The sequence below is a fragment of the Euleptes europaea genome, chromosome 1 (assembly GCF_029931775.1).
Source record: "Euleptes europaea isolate rEulEur1 chromosome 1, rEulEur1.hap1, whole genome shotgun sequence".
Taxonomy (NCBI): domain Eukaryota; kingdom Metazoa; phylum Chordata; class Lepidosauria; order Squamata; family Sphaerodactylidae; genus Euleptes; species Euleptes europaea.
Window position 1 is genome coordinate 147752418 of NC_079312.1, and position 22464 is coordinate 147774881.

The window sequence follows — 22464 nt, forward strand, 5'->3', positions numbered from 1 at the left end:
ATGTTTTGGTGAGCTGCAATATATAGGATGGTGCTCAGCAGTTGTATAGCAATTGTGCTACCTCACCTTTTCCCAGCCATAACAAAATTGGCCAGAAGTCAATCCATGTTACTCTGCATCCCATCAAGACCTACATCCAAACTGATACTGCAGCCTCTTTATGAGCAGGAAATCTTTAGGACTCGGTTATAACAGGAAGCACTGCAATCATCTGTGCTAAAGCAAAGTGGTGATTTTCACTATCACCACCCTTATCCTTTGGAATGTTTACTGTCTGAATATGATGACTATTTGTTTTATAGTACACTCACCTTGAAGCAAGTCACTGAACACCTCTGTAGAAAGGAAGTAACTATCACCACCTAAGCTAATGTGATTTGTTGCAGTGAGTGATAACATTCTGGAATCCTTGGTCAAAGAGTTTCAGTGGATGAAGAGGAGAAAAAATATTCACTGGCCAAGGAACTTACTTGGGCGTGGTCTTGCTAAATGTAGAGCGGACCTTCTGAGACAGAGAGCTGCTTGAAGGAGTCTTTGCCATTTGCTGTTCCGGAGTGGTGACTGGTCCCAACATGCTCACTTTGCAACAAGACAACAAAGATATGGCATTGCCATTAGTATTTTTAGCCCACTATATCAATTTTAGTAAACAATTTGTTCCTTGTGAACATGTTTCAGGCAACCAAACAGAAGATTATATACGTGGACACCACCAAATGGCTAATATAGAAATCAGATAGATAACATAATCAGAAGCAGAAGACAGAGAAGATGCATTCTCTCTCCTAAAACAAGACCAGGAACTGATTGTGGAACAGAGCATGAACTGTTAATATGAAAAATTAGAATAAAGCTGAAGAAATACACTAAAACATTCTTAGTGCCAAAATACAATCTAAACATTTTTGAAGAGTTTAAAGACTATGTAAAGGACAGTTCTGTATTACTAAATTCAAGTGAACGTGAACCAGAACAACTATGGGTTGAAACCAGAGAAATTATCAAGGAAGAATGTGCAAAAACTAATCCTGTATCCAAACAAATGAAAAGCCTTGATGGATGTCTGATAAAACTCTTAAAATTGCTAAATTGAGAAGCAAAAGTAAAATGTGACAGAAATAGAATCAGCAGCCTGAATGCAGTGTTTCAGCAAGGGGATTAACGCATGGGCAGAATGTTCTTGGTTCGCTCCTCCCTTTCCGAGACAGGATAGTCAAACGCATGACGCTAGTCCATCCCACTATAAGTCTGAAGCAAGTAGCTGCTGGAGGCTCCCAGTGCGTTTGAGCCACCCATATAATGTGGGATAGTAGTGGAGTGACCGCCGTGTCATTGCCCAAGGATTGGCTGAGGGGTTATCCAATCAAAGGCTGATTCTCCCTTTTTTTTCTTGGGACACCAGCGTTCCAGTATACCATCGTGACAGTGTGAAGCACCCCCCCTACAGGGCTGGTCGGGGGGGGGGGGTGTCTGTCTGGCCTGGAGAGGGTTGGGGCTTGAAGCGCCTCTTCAGCCTCAGACCAGTCCGAGGGAGAGTCTGAGCTTTCCTCTCCGTTGGAGGCTACCCGGGTGGTTCTATGCTCAGCCTGCCTGGGTCACAGCCTGCTCCCTCCCTGGCTACAGCTCTCCTCTGGCCTTTTATACTCTTCAGGCCAGAGAAGCTCCGCCCCTTCCACCCTCTGCCCTCCCCCTGGAAGTCCATAAAAGGAGCTCTCCTACCCCGTCGCGTCACTTCCCTTCCTAGCCAGGAGCGCGGCTCGCACCTGCCCCACCCTTGCTCACCCACAGCTCAGCTGTTTGTCGGGGCTGGGAGCTTGAACAAAAGGAGGTTAGTAGCAGGCTAGTCATGTGATTACACGCACGCCGGCGTTCTGGTAATGCAGCGAAATTAAAAAAAAGTAGCGGCTTAGCACCAAAAAGATTGCTAGAAACCAGGGATTGCTTAACCCGGTTTTTTTTTTTTGCTTAAATCACGCCTAAGGTGGGTCCGATGTGCTGCCCTCGGACGGTCATGCGTTTAGACCACGGGAATTCGCTACTTTTAAGGCACAAAGGCGAGACAAATTGGCCATGTGTTAAACCCCCAAATTGCTGGTAGAGACAAAGAGAACATTATAATAAACAGAACAAAGAAATAGAAGAGAACAAAGAAGGAAGAACAAGAGATCTGTTCCACAAGAGCCAAGAAATCAAAGGGAAATTTAATCTTCACAATAATATGCAAACAAATGTAGAAAACAAAACAATGGCCCACAGACTGGAAATGCTGAATCTACATTCCAATTCTGAAAAAAGGAGACGTCAAAGACGGCAGAAACTATTGGACCATTGCATTAATTTTTCATGTAAGTAAAGTGATACTCAAAATCTTACAACAAAAACTGTTACTATATATGGAAAAAGACATGCCAGGTGTTCAAACTGGATTCAGAAAAGGAATATTCACTAGAGATGGTACTGCAAATTTACGTTGGTTACTGGAGCATAGGAGAGAATTTCAGAAGAAAATCAGCTTGTGTTTCATAGATTATAGCAAAGCCTTTGACTCTGTGGATCATGAAAAACTATGGTTGGTTTTAAAAGAAACGGTATGCCACATCTGATTGTTTTGATGTGCAAACTGTACTCTGGACAAGAGGCTACTGTTAGGACAGAATATGGAGAAACAGAATGGTTTCCAATTAGCAAAGGTGGTAGACAAGGATGTATTTTATCTCCCTATCTCTTCAATCTATATGTAGAACATACCATAAGGAAAACTGGATTAGATTTAGATGAATGTGGAGTGAAAATTGGTGAAAGGAACATCAACAATTTGAGATATGCAGATGAGACCATGTTATTGGCAGAAAATAGTGAAGACCTGAAACGCCTGATGAAGGTTAAAGGAGAAAGTGCCAAAGCAGGATTACAGCTAGAAATCAAGAAGACTAAAGTAATGACTACCAGGGAATTATGCAACTTTAAGGATGACCATGAAGAAATTGAAATTGTTCAAGATTTTCTGTTCCTTGGATCCATCATCAACCAAAAGGGAGACTGCAATCAAGAAATTAGAAGGGGATAGAGACTAGGAGGGGCAGCCATGAAGGAGCTAGAAAAGGTCCTTAAGTGTAAAGATGTGTTGCTGGTGACCAATATAATTAATGCCACAGTATTTCCTATTACTATGTATGGGTCTGAAGAACACTGACAGGAAGAAAGTTGATTCATTTGAAATGTGGTGTTGAAGAAAGGTTTTATGGATACCAACAGATCAAATCAAGCATGAACTCTCCCTGAAAGCTGAAATGACCAGCCTGAACTCTCCCTGGAAGATGAAATGACCCAACTGAAGTTATCATACTTTGGTCACATAATGAGAAGACAAGAGTTTCTGGAAAACACAATAATGCTAGGAAAAGTTGAACGGGCAGGAAAAGATGAAAACTCAACATGACATGTATTGACTCAATCAAGGAAATCATGGCCCTCAGTTTGCAAGACCAGAGTAAAGTTCTTAACGATAGGTCATTTTGGAGGTTATTAATTAATATGGTCACCATAAGTTGGAAGCAACTTGACAGCGCTTAAACCATACATCAATTATTTCCAACACTAGAAGCATAATTATGAAGTGGCTCAAGGAGCATGAAAGAATTTAGTGTCAATATATATGATACGGAATACCACATAGTGACATTTGCCATACTTAGTACACATAGTTAAAATTAATGTATTGATAGAACATCTTCCTTTGGGTTAAGCTGATGAAGACCTAGCACACACATCCTACTTAGGAGTGTGTATTCGCTAAAGCCAAACCGGAAAAAAAAAACCCAAATACTTTTTTGATATATTTTGGGTTTTATTTTTTACCGGAAACAAAAAATGGCAGCAATTAAATGGAACCGAAAAGCAGATCCCCGACTAATGCCATTTTTTTCGGCATTATTCAGGGCCGCTTTGGCCCTGCCACCATTTTTTTAACCTTCTCCCTTTCTTCCTCACTTACTTGGTGGCTGCATCTACCTCTGCCTCCAAAGTCCATGTGGACTTCAGAGGAGATGGCTTAGAACTGAACGCTGGGGAGCCCAGCGTTCAGTTCTAAGCTGCCGCCTCCAGAGTCCAGGTGGCGCAAACCCAGCGTTCAGCTGAGCCCAGTGGTCTATTCGCGCTGCATGTTTTTTGGGTTCAGGTTTAATAAACCTGAAACATTTTGAACTTTTGAGAAAAGACGATACTGACATTGGCTTTTCCCAAAATTTCTGGGTCTATTAAACTCAACACCCCCCCAAATACCGAAAAAATGGTTCACAGTGCTAATCATACTGTCCACACTTGACACTTAGAAATGTGCTTCTAGTACCCACCTTTCCCCAACCAAACCAAGTATGCAAGTAGTCTGCCAAAAATTTCAAATCCAGTAACAAAGAAAGCTGATTTATGTGAACTTGTAGCAATAACACTGTTCTCCTAATTGACAAACACAGGGCTGATGCCAGGAATGGCAGCTTCACATCAAATCCTCCTTCCTCAGAACTTAACATGTAGTAAAGCAAGTGCGTAATGCCTCACCATCGCATCTGCATTTTGGCAGAAAAGATCACTGGCTTCCACTTGGCAAGGAAACATGCAACATGGTGACATGCATTTCTATTGTTTAGTTTAGTGTATTGAATTTATATCCTGCCCTTTCCTGACTAGTCAAGCTCAGGGCGGCTAACAACCAAAATTGATACAATCAGTTAAAAATACATACTATAGTATAAATTAAAACCATATTAATTTAAAAGTCTGGTTGACACCCTTAATATTAATTACAATGATGGGGACAACCAGACAGAGAGAGGAAGGAGAAAAAGGAAAGGGAAAACAAAACCAAGATACCAAGAACTTTGAAGAAATGCCTTAACCATAGACCTATTATAGTGTAAATCAAGTTCCAAAATCTAAGTTGCAAGTTCTGCTGTTACTACCCTCCTGGACGAACCTAAGGAGGAAAAAACTCAGTTCCCAACCTCCAGTCCTGGCCTGGAGAAAAAATTCTGTTGCCATCCTCCAGGAATGTCCTGGAGAAAAGTGTGTTTGTCAATCTCAAGGGCTTCTCTGGACTGAAATTCTGTAGTTGCCAACCTCCAGGGCTTGTATTCTAACAAAAACAATCTATTATAATCTTTACCAGGTTTTCATATCAAGGTTGCACATTTAATGATGATATTTCTGCGCTATGTACTCTTACTACAACTATAATGCTAAACATAATGTGATACATGCAAAGTCTCCCACATATATACAATACAAATAACATATAATAGATCAGTCATCATACAAAATCTCGAGGTCAGAGGGTACAGTCTCCATATGTGACAAGTGAAGTCCATGAACCATATCACTATTACTTCTCAAGGTAAGTGTTCATATCTACTGTTGTTTTTTCCAGACATGTCCATGTGTAAAGTTCATTTCTTTTCTTTACAGGTTACCGATTGGTTGTTCCTGTTTTGAAGATTTCTTCCTCAGAAGATGCACATGGATTCTTAATGTAAGCTCAAGTTTTACTCTCAGTTTGCCCAGAGCTTTTCTCTTACTTACTGGTGAAACGTGTCTGCCCCAACTTAGATTTTGCAACTTGATTTACACTATAATAGGTTGTTTTTGCTAGTACACTATCATTCTAACAACCTAGGTTCTTCTTTTTGAGGTGTTAGCCATAGACCCGGCAGAACATCTCAGTCTTGCAGGCCCTGCAGAATTGAAGTGGGTCCTGCAGAGCCCAGGTCTCATTTGATAGAGTTCCACCAGACTGGGGCCAGAGCTGAAAAGGCTCTGGTTTTAGACAGCCGGATACTTCTTGGGCCAGAGACCATCAGTAAGTTATTGCTAGCTGAGTGTAATGCTCTCTGGGAGGTGTACTGGGAGAGGCGGTCCCATAGGATTTATATCATTGTAAGGGAAAACTTCCAGCAGCACAGATGCAGTTATATATTGCTACATGAGCCCATGTTCTAATATCACCTTGTGGCTTTTTTGTTCCTAGAATATGCATGTGAGATAGTGCAAGAAGTTACTAGGTCAGAACTAAATGGATAAACATGATGATATATAGCGCAACTATCTCAATTATTAGTGGAACTAGCAGTTGACGTTTGTTGGAAGGAGTAAATTTCAGTTGGTACTGTTGTTGGATTATAGCCAGCAATTCAACATGGCTTGATTACCTTTAATATCTGGGGTGCAAGGTGTTGAGTAGGCATTGGAGTTTTCAATGATATGTTCTGGATCAATATTTTCTTGTTCCACCATCATAAACTGGTTCCAATATTCAACAGGCAGACAAATCAGCCGCTCCACAACCTACAAAAAGACATGTGATTAGTCATTCCTTCTTATAAAAGGAAGCAGAACAGGCAAAGTAAAGAAAAATGCATATGTTATACCACATTTGGATGTGTCCATATTTCACATTCTGCCCCAAATTTATCCATATAACTGACCTACCTTGGGTTGTCTTTTTGTGTCTTGAAGTAGTGTCATGGGATCAGGATCTGGCACAGCGTGCCCAACTATTGTTGGACCAAAGACTTTGGCCAAGTTGCCAACATCCATTTTGGTGTCTGGACTTTGAGCCACTCTAGGCAAGAGAAAAGAATTTTTAAGCAGAGCACACCTGTAATGAGAAACTCTGAAAAAGGCACAGTGGCAAGTCAGCCACCCTCCAAATGCATATTATAGTCTGGAGGGGGTGGAATTGCAGCATTCCCTCTATATTTGCTTTTTCAGGACAGCCCAACTGAACTCACCTCTGGAGATGTATTATAAGGAAAGCCAGCGTGTCTCTGTTTGCCTGAGGGAGCTCCCCAACTGTTTGGTACATTGCTGCCACACTGTTATCCTCATCCATGATTTCTTTGAACAAAACAAAAACCCAACATTTTTCAGACTGTTTTTGAGATATCAATAAAACTTCATTAGTGATGGGGCAGTGGCTTGTCTCATATCCCATGTATTAGTGTGTCTGTTGGGCTCAGAAGTCTATGTTTGAGTCTAGCAACAGAATTACCGTTAATATTCTAGTATAAAACTTTCACCCACTTTAAATATTTTAATCTCAGTGATAGATCTAGTGATGTTACATCCCATGTAGACTAACTACATGGTAAAAAAGAAAGAAAACAGCACAGTAGCCACAACAGTCTGAACAATCCATGTGGCCACATCAGAATCTAACCCAATGGGCAAACGTATAAAATGATCGAATGAGCTGCAATCTAAATTGAAAGAGGAGGTATATTCATACTGTACAGCCTTTTTAAATCCAGCCCCAGATCAAAACCCATTAATACTCTAGAGGGATTTTATTCAGAGATTAAGACCCTTGCTTTTTAGCTCATGTCAGCAACGAAAGAGGCCGATAATTAAATCCAAGCCCTGGTTTGACAAAGACTGCCTTGAAGCAAAAACAGCCCTTAAACAAGCCTATACTAAGTTCATCAAAGCTCAGGGTAGCCAAATCAAGGCAGCCCAACAATCCCTTCTCCTGCACAAAAAGATGTACAAACTCTTAATCTCTCAAAAGAAAAAGGAACATAAGGAAGGCCCTGCTGGATCAGACCAAGGCCCATCAAGTCCAGCAGTCTGTTCACACAGTGGCCAACCAGGTGCCTCTAACAAGGAAGCCACTAACAAGACGAGTGCAGCAGCACCATCCTGCCTGTGTTCCACCGCACCCAAAATAATAGGCATGCTCCTCTGATACTAGAGGCAGATGATACTTAGGCAGATGATGAGAGGGAGGGCATCTTGGCCATCTTCTGGTCACTAGGTGTGGGAAGGGGGGAGGTAGTTGTGAATTTCATGCATTGTGCAGGGGGTTGGACTTGATGGCCCTGGTGGTCCCTTCCAACTCTATGATTCTATGATTCTATAGAGAACAGGCATGCAGCATGACTAGTATCCATTCTAACTAACAGCCATGAATACCCCTCTCCTCCATTAATATGTCCACTCCCCTCTTAAAGCCCTCCAAGCTGGCAGCCATCACCACATCCTGGGGCAGGGAGTTGCACAATTTAACTATGCGTTGTGTGAAAAAATACTTCCTTTTTTCTGTTTTGAATCTCTCACCCTCCAGCTTTAGCAGATGACCCCGTGTTCTAGTATTATGGGAGAGGGAGAAAAACGTCTCCCTGTCCACTCTCTCCAAACCATGCATAATTTTATAGACCTCTATCATGTCTCCCCTCAGCCGCCTTCTTTCCAAGCTAAACAGCTCTAAGTGTCTTAACCGCTCCCCATAGGACAGTTGCTCTAGTCCCCTAATCATTTTGGTTGCTCTTTTCTGCACCTTCTCAAGCTCTGTAATATCCTTTTTTAGGTGTGGTGACCAGAACTGTACACAGTATTCCAACTGTGGTCTCACCATAGAGTTGTACAAGGGCAGTATGATATCAGCAGTTTTATTCTCTATTCCTCGTCTAATTATGGCCAGCATGGAATTTGCTTTTTACAGCAGCCGCACACTGGGTTGGCATCTTTATTGAGCTATCCACTACCACCCCAAGATCCCTTTCTTGGTCTGTTGCTGCCAGCACAGATCCCATCAGTGTATACTGTATGTGAAGTTGGGATTTTTTGTCCCAATATGCATCACTTTACACTTGCTCACATTGAATCCCATTTGCCATTTTAATGCCCATTCTTCCAGTACACAGAGATCCTTCTGGAGCTCTTCACAGTCCGATTTTGTTTTAACCACCCTAAATAATTTGGTGTCATCTGCAAACTTGGCTACTTCACTGTTTAACCCCAACTCCAGGTCATTGATGAACAGGTTGAAAAGCACCGGTCCCTGAGGCACCCCACTGCTCACATCCCGCCATTGGGAGAACTGACCATTGGTTCCTACTCTCTGCTTCCTATTTTTCAGCCAGCTCTCAATCCATACGAGGACTTGTCCTCTTATCCCATAACTATGAAGTTTGGTTAGCAGTCTTTGGTGGGGGACTTTGTGAAAAGCTTTTTGGAAATCCAAATACACAATATCCACAGGCTCATTCCTGTCCACATGCTTATTGATGTTTTCAAAAAACTCTAATAGGTTAGTGAGACAGGACCTACCCTTACAGAAGCCATGTTGGGTTTTGCCCAGCAGACCTTGCCCTTCTATATGCTTGACAATTCTATCTTTAATAATGCTTTCCACTAATTTACCCGGAACAGACGTTAAGCTAACTGGCCTGTAATTTCCTGGGTCCCCCCTGGAACCTTTTTTATAAATGGGTGTTACATTGGCCATTCTCCAGTCCTCTGGTACAGAGGTGGATCGAAGGGACATATTACATATCTTTGTTAGAAGTTCAGCAATTTCCCATGTGAGTTCTTGAAAAACTCTAGGATGAATACCGTCTGGTCCCTGTGACTTGTTAGTTGGCAGTTTGTCTAGACGTTCTAGGACTTCCTGCCTTGTTACCACTATTTGCCTCAGTTCCTCATTTTCCCCTCTCCAAAATCTCTGTTCAGGAGAAGGAATCTGCCCTGTATCTTCAACAGTGAAGACAGATGAGAAGAATTCATTTAGTTTTTCAGCAATCGCTTTATCCTCCCTTAGAGTTCCTTTACTCCCATTGCCATCCAATGGTCCAACCGCTTCCCTAGCTGGTTTCCTACTCCTAATATACTTAAATAATTTCTTATTGTTTGTTTTGAGGTGTTTAGCAATATGCCCCTCAAAATCTTTTTTTGCATCTCTAATTATCTGCTTGCATTTCCTTTGTGCAAGTTTGTGTTTGCTTCTGTTCGCCTCGTTTGGGCAAACATTCCAGTCTCTGAAGGAAGACTTTTTTTTCTCTAATTGCTTCCTTCACCTTACCTGTCAGCCATGGTGGTGACCTCTTGGACTTATTACTACCTTTCCTGACCTGCGGTATACAAGCTAGCCGAGCCTCTAGTAATGTGTACTTGAGTAACCCCCAAGCCTTTTCAAGAGATTTAACCCTCTTAACTGATCCTTTCAACTTCCTCTTTACCAGTTTTCTCATTTTAGAGAAGTTCCCTCTTTTAAAGTCAAAGGTAATTGTGTGAGATTTCCCAGTCACTTTCCCACTTGCATATAAATTAAATTTGATGCCATTGTGATCACTATTGCCAACTGGCTCAACTACGTCCACATCCCGCACTAAGTCACCGGCAGCACCACAGAGTATTAAATCCAGGATTGCTTCCCCTCTGGTTGGGTCTATGACCAACTGTTCGAGGGCACAGTCATTTAGGATATCTAAAATTTTTATCTCTTTGGCTTGACTGGAGCACACATTTATCCAATCAATATGAGGGAAGTTGAAGTCTCCCATTATTACTACTTCGTTACCTTTACATGCTTCCCTAATTTCATTCTCCATCTCAAGATCACCCTGAGCCATTTGGTCAGGGGGCCGGTAGAACGTCCCTAGTACTAAATCTCCTTTGGGGCCCGGAATCGTCACCCATAAGGATACTGTGGACGAGTCTGCCCTTTTTATGGTCCCTAGCTTATTAGACACTATGCCTTCCTTGATATACATAGCAACACCCCCTCCAATACGCCCTTCCCTGTCATTTCTATACAGTTTGTAACCAGGGATGACTGTATCCCACTGGTTCTCTCCCCTCCACCAGGTTTCTGTAATGCTCACTATATCTATGTTTTCTCTTAAAACTATGCACTCTAATTCCCCCATTTTTGCTTGGAGGCTTCTAGCATTAGCATAGAAACACCTCCACACTGTTTCTCTCTTTCGACTTGCCTGGCATGTGCCTTTGGGCATCTTTAAGTGGCTATCCATCATTTTTTTCCCATTCCCTTTCATGTCCAAGTAATTCCCATGTGGGCAATCTGAAGCCCGAACCGGATGCTTCTCAGCTCCTGTCGGCTTTCCCCCCCAGGTTCAGTTTAAAAGCTGCTCTGCCACCTTTTTTATATTACGCGCCAGCAGTCTGGTTCCATCCTGGTTCAAGTGGAGCCCATCCCTTTTGTATAGGCCCGGCTTGTCCCAAAAAGTTGCCCAGTTCCTTACAAATCTAAAGCCCTCTTCCCTGCACCACTGTCTCATCCACACATTGAGACTCACCAACTGTGCCTGCCTAGCTGGTCCTGCACGTGGAACAGGTAGCATTTCTGAGAAAGCTACCTTGGAGGTCCTGGCTTTTAGTCTCTTGCCTAGCAACCTAAATTTGGATTCCAAGACCTCCGGACTACATTTCCCCACGCCGTTAATGCCAACATGCACCACAACCACTGGCTCCTCCCCAGGACTACCTACCAGACTACCTATATGACGGGTAATGTTGCAACCTTCGCACCAGGGGGATGTGGTACCTTAGAAGGGACCTCTTCCTTGGTTGCCATCACCCTGGGACTGGGATGTGACTATTTCATCCCCGGAGTCCTTAGTCACCTCTCTCTCTGCCTGCCTCAGCTCCTCCAGTTGAGCTACCTTGGCCTCGAGGAAGTGAGCTCACTTCCTGAGAGCCAGGAGCTCCCTGCACCGAGCACACACCCACGACTTCTGTCCAGCAGGCAGATAATCATACATGTGACACTCCATGCAGCACACTGGATAGCCTCCCGACCCCTTAAGCACCTTAAGGAGTCTTGGAGATTACTGATTAAAGCGGCCAAGGCTAAAAATTCATCTGTATTCTGGAGGCTACTTACTGGTAGCAATTGCAAGGAGAACTCACCTTTAGACTCACATGTGGCCGCGGATAGGTGGGTCATATTCTTTCAGAGCCTTTATGGTGACGTGCATCCTTTGGCTCCCTACAGTCCTAACCCATCAAATATTCCCTCCTGGCCACCTGTCTCGTTAAATGAGGTCAAATCCCATATTAACCAACTAAGACGGGGTAAAGCTCCTGGATATGATGGTATTCCCCCAGTTTATCAAGGAGAACATAGATTGTTGGACTCCCTTTCTATCCACACTGTTTACCTACAAAGATTCCACTGGACGAATCCCTAAAGACTGGGGCCTGGCAATAGTCGTCCCCTTTTATAAAAAGGGAAGTAGAAAGGACCCTTCCAACTATAGGCCAATTAGTCTCACAAGTGTCATCAGCAAATTATACGCAAGGCACTTGCTAGATAAATTAACGCTTTGGTTCAATCAAGAGGATATTTTGGCAATAGAGCAGGCAGACTTTAGGGAAGGGAGATTAACGATAGAGCACTGCCTTGTCCTGCAACATCTAGCAGAGAAATATTCTAATAAGGGACAACCCTCTTTATATGCAGCATTCATTGATTTTAGGGCAGCATTTGATTCGATTTCCAGACCTTTACTCTGGGAAAGCTCGAAGCTTTACTCTGGGAAAGCTTTAATTTCAACCCCAAGGGTCTTTTTCCCACTGATTCTTTGTGATACCTTTAGGTCAAAGTGGATAATAGCCATTGAAGACAAACTAAACCTGGGTTTTACCCCCCTAGCACTACTTCAGTTAGGGTGCGATCAAGCTAAGTCAACTATAAATCAAAGGGTTAAAGATATCAAGCGACAAGTAGATCTAGCAAGAGTGCCCCTATTTATGGCTCCCCCCCACTCCAAATTTATCCTTGCACCGGCAGCCTATCTCCGTTACTTAGAGACAAACAAATATAGGAGGGCTTTAGGGCTAGGTGCGCAGCCTTACCCTCTGCTATGTTAGAGGGGAAATTCAAGATGATACCCAGGGCAGAGAGACTATGCCCCTGCAAATCCAGGGATTTAGAAACCACCGAACATGTTCTCCTCAACTGTAACTTTTACACTATACCCCGTTCTAAGTTTATTGAGCCCCTCAAACTGAGAATGGGACCCGACAGGGAAAGAGAAAAGATAGAAAAGCTCCTACAAGGAGATAATCCCTCAATCACCTCTCAGGTAGTAAAAGTTTGTACAGCTGCAATGAAAATTCGTTGCCACAGAGTGGTCTCTTAGTCCAAATGGCAGATGTAACTTGGATGTTATTTATTTTTATTTTTTTAAGTTACTTAAGACTCAGACTGTAAACCTTTGTCGGTAAGACCATTTTAGCCCATGTATCTTAGTTTATTTGCGGCCCTTGGCCAGATAAAACATCTATCTATCAATCCATGTATACACTACCTTACCTTATTGTGTGATAAGATAGTGTATACATGGATTGTTTAGACTGTTGTGGCTACTGTGCTGTTTCCTTCTTTTTTGTGTTGTATAATTAACAGCACAAGGTGTTTTTTTCTTAGAAGACTAACTACATGGTAACATTCCATGTAGACCAACTCAATTTACCCATTATGGTGTTACATGAGCAAACCTTAGGCTCACACACTTCCTCTTCCCTTCATGTGCTGCAATTTCCTTCCTTTTGTAGTGAGGCATAGTTGCCTTTACATCCAAACTGGCACATGTCCCCCACATCAGCCCTAGAAGCCACAGTTCCATTGTGGTATCCATTTCTGGTTTGAAGGACACGTATAAACCATATCTTATGGGTCAGAGGTAACAGCAATTACAGCTAGTTGCGAAAGAAAACACACAAGAGATCAAAAGGACCATGTGATCCCAGGTACAGGATGAAGTTAGAATTGAACTATAAATGAGAAGACCTACAAAGTAAGACACAGGAGGGAGTAAAGCAAGATGGTAAGAGACACGGAGTGCTTATATAGTTTTTAGTCATTGTGCTAGGGTCCATGTTAAGAGAGTTTAAACTCTTTCACATGGCACTTTTTAGTAGGCTTTGAGTTTGCTGAGCAAACATTGAAGCGATCCACTGTTTTTGCAGGCTTGCTGTGTTCACTGGGGTTCTTGCTGTGGGTCTTTAGTAGCTTGCACCAGGTCAGGGATAAAAATACTGCCATCTTAGTCTTCATTCTCAATTGACTACTACAGTAACAGAGGCTTAAGTAGTAGTTTTCCTTGTCATAGGGGAAGGCTGCATATGATACATGATTAAAAAACCACTGCTCTATAGTTTGCCCAATGCAGAAAAAGCCCAGGTTTACAAATGATATGCTCAAGACGGGGGGAGGTCACTTTTTACATTATTTTTACCTGCTGCCTCCATGAAAGCCTTGTTCAGACGGAAGGTGAGAAGGGGCTCCTTAAGGTTGCGAAGGAAATCTTTAAGGAGGCCACATATGGCATGGATATCGTCCACTTTGCTAAGTAGGGGCACAGTTTTCCCTCGAAGGAATTTCTCCTTCAGCTCTTTTACTGTCCGGTCACAGCCAGAAATTCGGTACAGGCCTGTCTGTTGAAACAACAATGCTTACAGCATTATCCCAGCAAATCCTACAAAACTTTACTGCACAAGTTCCTTTGATAGAAGCTGAATTAGTTTTTTGTTCATTCCAATTATTTCATAAATGAGGTCCAAATCTTTCAAGCTCATTCTTACCTCATGCAGTCCACGCTGTTCAATCTCATTTACACAATGAACTACAATAGAGGGGATCATTGGAGAAGTCAGAGATACAAAATCTGCAAGAGTTCCCTAAAATGAAGAATACAATGATTTTTCATCAGTACTGATCTTATACTACTTCCACAGAAGACACTTTTGAGAAATACAAGTACAGGTTGCAGTGGTTGCCACAACAATAACACTACCTAACCAGAATTCTTGATGCAAACCACCACGTAACTTCAGTCTAAGAGAACAGGGAGCAAAGAATAGCCTTTAACTGAATTTTGTAGCCAAATCCTAAAGCTCCACAGTCAGATTCCCAGGTAGGGAAATATCGTTAAACTCCATGTGGCTAAGAACCCTACCACTACAACCACACATTTAGAGAGAAAACTACGGGCCGCACAAATTCATTCTATTTTTTTATATTAACAATTCATGGTCTGTACCACAATCAGTTCCTGGTCTTGTTTTAGCAGAAAGAACAGGTCTTCTACATCTTCTGCTTCCAATTACGTCATCTATTTGATTTCTGTTTTGGCCATCCACTGATGCTCAAATATACAATTATCTCTTCAGTTGCCTGAAACATGTGTTCACAGTGAACAAATTGTTGTCTTCACAAAATTCTATAACTTGCTCTCGTGTTTCATTTCATGCTCCTAGCCTAAATCTTCCAACAATATTTGATTCTGCTTTGTTTCCTACTTTTGCATTCTAGTCACCTACGATTATCACCACATCTTATTTAGGTGCATGGTCAATTTGTTCCTGGACACTTGTATAAAAGCTTTCAATTTCTTCCTCTTCAGCATCTGTAATTGGGGTGGAAACTTGTATGATGCTAATAGGCTTTCCATGAGGTCTGATTGATATTATTTGGTCAGACTTTGCATTATGGCCCCTGATTAAAAGATAAAAGTCCCCTGTGCAAGCACCGGGTCATTTCTGACCCATGGGGTGATGTCACATCCCAACGTTTACTAGGCAGACTGTGTACGGGGTGGTTTGCCAGTGCTTTCCCCAGTCATCTTCCCTTTACCCCCAGCAAGCTGAGTACTCATTTAACCGACCTCAGAAGGATGGAAGGCTGAGTCAACCTTGAGCCGGCTACCTGAAACCGACTTCTATCGGGATCGAACTCAGATCGTGAGCAGAGCTTTTGACTGTAGTACTGCAGCTTACCACTCTGTGCCAAGTAAAACATTTTGTTTTTTGGCCTGGATCCAACAGCATCCCCAAACCACAGATCTGTTCAAGAGGAATGCACCCCATCTAGAAAGAGCCTTGGCTACTTACCGTGAAGGCTTCTTCTGCTCAGAGGGACGAAGGGCATCTTCATTATGGGTGTTTCCTTTTCCTCTTATCTCAGGAGGCAGGAACCAAATATTTAAATTTTTCTGACCTCTGAGGGTAAACGCCCCCTTGTGATCAGTTAAAGACTTTCCGAGCCTTATATATTTAAGATAGACTGAAGAAACATGTTAGTTATAATTCTATACAAGAAATAAGTTCCTAATAAACATTAATGATGAACCTTTAGGATAACTATAAGTCATGAACCAACAAACAGCGTTTAACTTGAATTGAATGTCAACTGGAAGTTAGATGTAACCATGATTACCTGTAATTTTATTTTATTTGTTTTATTTATATTTTACTGACGTCTGGGCGGGCAAGATGCCCTTCGTCCCTCTGAGCAGAAGAAGCCTTCACGGTAAGTAGCCAAGGCTCTTTCTCGCTCAGAGGGAGAAGGGCATCTTCATTATGGGACATACAAGAGCTGTCCCCCGCCCTTGGGAGGGTTAGACGTCCTGAAGTATACTTTGCAGTACTCGTCTGCCTAAGGCGGCATCTGCTGACAAGTATAGATCTAATTTGTAGTGTCTCACAAATGTGGACACCGAGGACCAAGTTGCGGCCTTACATATCTCTTCCATAAAGCACGGCAGTCGAAGGCTGCTGAAGTAGCCGCACTTCTTCCCAAGTGGGCAGTAACGCCCGCAGGAGCAGGTAGGTTACTTATTCTATAAGCCTGTGTTATGTATAAGGTGATGGTCCTACTAATGGATACCTTGGACATATGCTTGCCCTTGTCAGGTGGTGAGATATGAACGAATAAGGAGTCAGAGTTCCTAATAATTTTAGTAAGATAAATGTAAACAGGTAGTGCCCTTCTTAGGTCTAGCTAGTGCCAGGCCTTCTCCTTAGGATTCTTGGGGTTAGTGCAGAAGATGCAGAAGCTGCTCCCTGTGAAACTTGCAGCTACATTTTGTCCTATCTCAGTGATTGGTTCGAATGGTAGTTGTGTGAGTGCTGTCAAAGCTGTGTGCAGGCTCTAGTTGTGAACCTGTGTCTAACAGGAGGAGCTAAATAACTGACGCCCCTTAAAAAGGCTTTTATGTGATGGTGTTTGGTTAAGCGGTATCCAGATACCTTGGGTACTATGGTAGCTATAGATGCCAGTTGCCTTTGTAGAGTGCAGGTAGCTAGCCCTAAGCTCTGTCCCTCCTGATGGCTTCCTTGTTGTCAATATGGTAGTGACGGCCACCGGGCTATAACCTAGGGCTATAAGTCATCTCCTTTCAGTGCCCATGTGGTCAGTTTGTACCACCCTGGATTGGGATGGCATATTGGGTCTTGTAGAGGGAGATCTTGTCTGTCTGGAAGTCTCCAATGGTTCTGTATGGACATCTGAATTATAGATGGGAACCACAGTCGTCGCAGCCAATATGGAGCTATGAATCTGACTGATGCTTTTTGAAGTCGTACCTTTCTCAATACCCTTGGAGGGAGGGGGGAAACCCGTACAGTAGGTTGTGTGGCCCTGGTGACATTAAGAGGTCCATTTGTTCCGCCCCCTGTTGACGGTACATGGAACGGTACACCACCTTGGCAGCTGGTGGATGATGCTGGATGCAAACAGATGAATCTGTGGCGTGCCGAATCTCTGAGTAATAAGTTGAAAGACCTCTGGATGTAGAGACCATTCTGCCTCGCTGATGTCCTGTCTGCTGAGCCAGTCTGCTTGTATGTTGACTGTGCCCTGAATATGTTCCGCTGATTTTGATGAGAGGTTGGACTCGGCCCAAGGAAAAATGTAGTTGCTTCTGAGGATCGTCCTGATTTCTAGGGCACTGATGTGAAGATTCTGTTCTTTTTTTTTTTTTTTAATAAATTTCATTGATTTTTTTAAAACTATAAATTCTCCATAATTTTGACAACAATGTAAAAATAATATCACAATCACAATTATATTGATTTGTGTTTAATGGTAATTAAGACAACAAAGTATAACGACTTCCCCATCACCTCCATCTACCTCTTAATAAAGTATTATTATCCTTCGTGCATGTACTGATCCTAGCATTAATTTCATTCTAAAGTTGCATATTTTATAAAGTTTTACATTCTGGATCAGAATAAAAAGTAACCTTCTATTATTCCCAGATCTTGTACATTATCACAATGATTCCTTCAATTCTCCCCTTTTCCCTAGTTTCTCCAACTCCACCAGTTCTAACATAAAAATAATTTAATCCCTTTATTCTGAAACCTTTGTCCCTTTCCATTTGGCTGCATCAAATTGCAGCCATTATAACATAAATTTAATCATACTAAACAACATTCTTTCCAGTATTTTGGGGATATTTCCTGTATAATCAATCTTATTTCAGTGTAAATCATATCCCAGATCCATATCAAAAGTCTACCCATTCCAGTATACCTTTATATCAATTGATAATCTATATTAGGAGGACTTATTTATATAATCCAAAAGTGATGTCTTAATCTTAATTCCACTACTTCATTAATAGCCATGCCACCCATCCACACTGTCAAAACCTTCCAATCCAGCAATCATATTTGAGTCAATCCTTTAACCATGGTCTAATACTTCCTTCTGTAACTGAAATAAGCCAGTCAGGTATGGGAACAGGATTTTTTTGTTCTCTCTCATTTCCTCAGACAAGGTGCGTATCCAAAAATAATTCTTTCTGGGCTTCATCTTCATCATGGCTTCAATCTGTATTCCTTGACCTGCTCTCTTCTTCCTTATATCCACACGTCCTTCCATGACTTTTTTAGATAAAAAGTCCATTTCATGTATGTCTGATCTCTTTGTCGCCGGCTGGTTACTTTCTTGAACTTCTGTCTTCTTCTTTATATCCTTGTGTTCTTCCGTAACTTTTTGGGCAGAAGGATCCATTGCTTGTATGTCTGTATTTGTAGTCATCATTTGAATTTTCAAGGCTTTTATGTCTTCTGTAACCAGATTCAACTTCTGATTACATACCTGTGATGATTGGTCAAGAATCATCATCATTGAAATCAATTGAGCCATCTGTGTTGAAATCTGTTGTAATTGTTTAATTGTCGCCTCAGAATGTTTAGCAAGCATATCCTGTACTTTTTTTTCCATGGTTGAATTCTGTAAAATTCCCTTTGATTTCATAAGAGCAGGGCTATATATTTAGCCAGATCAGGGAGAGGTTCCAGAATATATAGCTTAATTAAATTTGATGTTCATCTGGCAGGAGACCACTCCAGGTGATAAGTAATAGTGGGTAGTTCAATGATCAGCTTAATAATTTTTTCGGATTGAAAAGAGCCAAATTTGGCTTTAAAAAAGCTTAATAAAGTTTTGAAATACAGCGAGTTTTACTGGACGCTCTAGGTCGGATCTACCAGGAAGTATTCCGGAAGTTGAGTTTGCCGTGGACCTTCTACAGCCTCATCTCGATGGTTGTTTCCTTCAGGGATTGTTTCTGTGTTACTCAAGTGCGACGTGTATTCGGTCCTACGACTTGCTTCCTGTTGTTGTGACTCAGATGATAGAGAGGGTGGTATAGAGGGACTTCCGGTCTGATGAATCCCTTGCTGCTAACGTGGCAGGAAATTCTTTTTCACCAGAGAATCAGGAAGAAATTCACCCTCCCCTTCCCTCAAAGTTGCTTCTCATTGGTGGAAATTTTAGTCCATCATCTAAGCGTCCTTCCAACTCTTTGTTTTGGTTTAAGCTGATCTATTTGATAAGACTCCTGCTGCTAATCCTGATGGAATTTACGAATCAAACTTTCCCGATTGAGATAAGGGAGGAGCAGAGGTACTGGGAATATCTTCATCTACCCCCCGGTTATTTGGTAATGCCAGTAAAAGACGAAGGGTTCTTTGTACTCACTTGGGCATCGAGAGGTGAGGTTCTTTTCTTAAAATAGTCCTTATGTTGGTGTTAAGATGGTGGAGGGTAGAGCCTTATGCCAAAGTTGCGTTTTGGCGGTTCCTTTCCCTAATTGCCCTCGCAGGACCGGCGTCCAAAGCTCTGGGGGACTTATAAAAAGCTCCCTCAGAGTCTTTGGGAGGTTAAACTGCGTTTGCGGGCTGCAGGGAATACCTGCTGTCCGACCCACTTGCAAGGGTCGGACTGGGGTGCATATATCACCCCTAAATTAACGCAAACTTGGATTTCCCCCAGGACAGCCTGAGGGAACGTCGTACTCGTCCCAGCACACCACCGGAAGATTCTGTTCTTGATGGTCCATGTTGCTTGAGCCATTGTCCCTTGAGTGTGGCTTCCCAACCTGATAGACACGCGTCCGTGAAGATTTGAATTGGTGTTGGACGGAGATACCAACTTCCTTTCGTCAAATTCTGAGACTGAAACCATCATACTAGTCTTGATCTGACTTCCTCGGTCAGGATGAGATTTCTGTCACTTCTTCCTTGGTATGTCTCTTTGGTACGGCCTTAAGAACCATTGAAGAGGTCTTGCTCGTAAGCGTGCCCCTTGAACTGCGGGAATGCATGCAGACATGTGACCCTTCAGTTTGGTCAGGGACATTAGAGAAGGCGACCAGGAATTAATCGCTTTCTTTGCTAGAGATGAAATGTTGTGGATTTTCGTCCACTGGAAGGTATAAGGAGTTTGTCAGTGTGTCTATGTCCATCCCCCATCTCTCTCAATCGTTGGGATGGAACTAAGTGGGTCTTTCTGAAGTTGATTATGACCCGTGTTCTGTTAACCTCTTCAGAACTCTCTCTGAATGATCTATGCTCTGCTAGTTTGAGCTTGCGCAAATCAGAATGTCGTCTGAGAAGGGTGCATTCTCACGCCCTCCTTGCGCAGAGATGTGACTGGTGTGTCCAGAACTTTGGTGAATACTCGAGGAGGGGCGATGATAACCCGAATCGTAAGGCCCTGAATTGGAAGAGGTGTCCCTTGTACGGGAACCGAAGGAAACAACAATGTGCCGGGTGTATTAGAATGTAAGAAAATGCTTTTCCCTGAGGACCTGTGTGACTGACTTTAGTGTCTCCATCCTGAAGCGCTTTAATGGGATAATCTGTTCAGAAACTTGAGGTCTAGGATGGCTTTCCATCCGCCGCCTTTGTTGGGAACAGTAAAGAATACTGAATAGACTCCCAATGTATGCTCTAATGGTGAGACTGGCTCCATCGCCTTGATGTCTAAGAGGCCTCTGAAGTTCTATGGATTTTTTTTGGGGGGGGGGAATGTTGGAGATATTACTAGTCGATGTGAAGGCGTGTAAGAAAAACTCTATCTGATAGCCTTGCGAGATAATGTTTGTGACCCAGAGGCCTGGTTGGGAGGTGACCACTGACGGTGTAATAGGCTGAGCCTGCCTTCCACTGACTGGTGGCTGGTGTCACTGTTTGGTTGGGCGGTTGGGTTTATCCCCTTTATTGCCCTGGAAGGTGGAGGATTTTGAAGATTTATTGAATCGTCCTCCTTTACTAAAGGAGCTGCGATTCTGGTTCCGGTGGTTTCTAGGTTGATCAGGTCTGTATCTTTGACGTATGTGGTATGCACGAAAGGACATAGAGGGAGTGATCCCTTGGATTCCTTGCGTAGAAACTTGTCTTTGGTCTCCACTGATATGGGGACCAAATTGTCTCCAAGCAAGGTCTTCCCCTGATACAGGAAGCCCATAATAACCAATTTTGATCTATATACTCCGCTTGCCAGGGGCGTACCCAGAGCCTTTCTGGCAGCTGAGGCTGTGGCTAGTGTTCTAGCTGCATATGACATGTTATCTAAGGAGGAATCAGCTAGAAAGAATACCACTCTCGAAAACATGGATGACATGGTATCTAAGGTAGAATCAGCTGGAAGGATACCACTCTCAAAAAAAAAAAATGGATGCCCTTCTGGCATCTGATGCTGCGGCTAGTGTCCTAGCTGCATATGGCATGGTATCGAAGTTCGAATCAGTTAGAAAGAATACCACTCTCAAAAAACATGGGTACTCCTGTAAAGGCGTTTCTTTCTTCCTGTGGAAAAAGTTGATATAACTTCCTAGTCCAAATTATTGCCGCTCTGTATACTAGGGCAGATGTGATAGAAGCGCTTAATAGTGAGTGCCAAGGCCTCTGAGCATTTATGCCTGCTAACTCTGCCTTCCTATCTGTAGGGTCCCTAATCATGGCAAGGCCATGTAACAAGGTTGAAGGAGTGAAGGCAGTGACAGGTGATTCTACTGAAGGCACTTTTAGAATTTTAGAAGCACCGATAAACCAAATATAAAGGCTTCCTAGAGGCTGTGGAGCATTGTATGGGTGCCATTGGTTTCTCCCGCTCTGCTTTCAACAGAGTTAGAAATAATCAAGCGCTGGCACAAACCTATCTGGAGTCTTTTCTCCCACTCTGAGTCCTCTGAGAGATCAAGAGTAGCTAGGTTTTTATGCCAATGCAGAAGGAAATCTTCTGCGTTAAATACTATAGACAGTCTGGGTACCAATTGGCAATTTTGGGACCGTGAATTAGCCTTTCAGCGCTGCTTAGGCTGGCCAGCACGTACTCTCTTGGTACTACTTGGACTGGTGATCGGCTCACCAGGATCTCAGGCAGAGGTCTTCCACATCACCTACTACCAGAATTGGCCCTCTGCATGCCAAGCCGACGCTCTGCCACTGAGCCACAGCCGTTTCCCTGCTTTGGCTGATATTCTGCCCTTTTAGCAATCAGATTACTGTTTGTGGTGCTGGAGGGTGTGATCCCTACGATCCCTGTATGGATGGGGCAGGATAAGGAGGTTGTACTGCCCTTAAGCCATC

The 22464-nt window shown here is 42.8% G+C and overlaps 1 protein-coding gene across 1 annotated transcript in view; it reads right to left on the reverse strand.

The window, feature by feature from the left end:
- RACGAP1 (Rac GTPase activating protein 1) overlaps window positions 1–22464 on the reverse strand; it is a 54928-nt gene that overhangs the window by 6075 nt on the left and 26389 nt on the right. Inside the window, exons 10-15 of the mRNA XM_056855790.1 lie at window positions 14380–14475; window positions 14034–14232; window positions 6783–6888; window positions 6481–6613; window positions 6201–6336; window positions 471–579 (exon numbers count right to left, since the gene is read on the reverse strand). Coding sequence (XP_056711768.1) covers window positions 471–579; window positions 6201–6336; window positions 6481–6613; window positions 6783–6888; window positions 14034–14232; window positions 14380–14475 — 779 coding nt within the window. The remainder of the gene's footprint in view (window positions 1–470; window positions 580–6200; window positions 6337–6480; window positions 6614–6782; window positions 6889–14033; window positions 14233–14379; window positions 14476–22464) is intronic.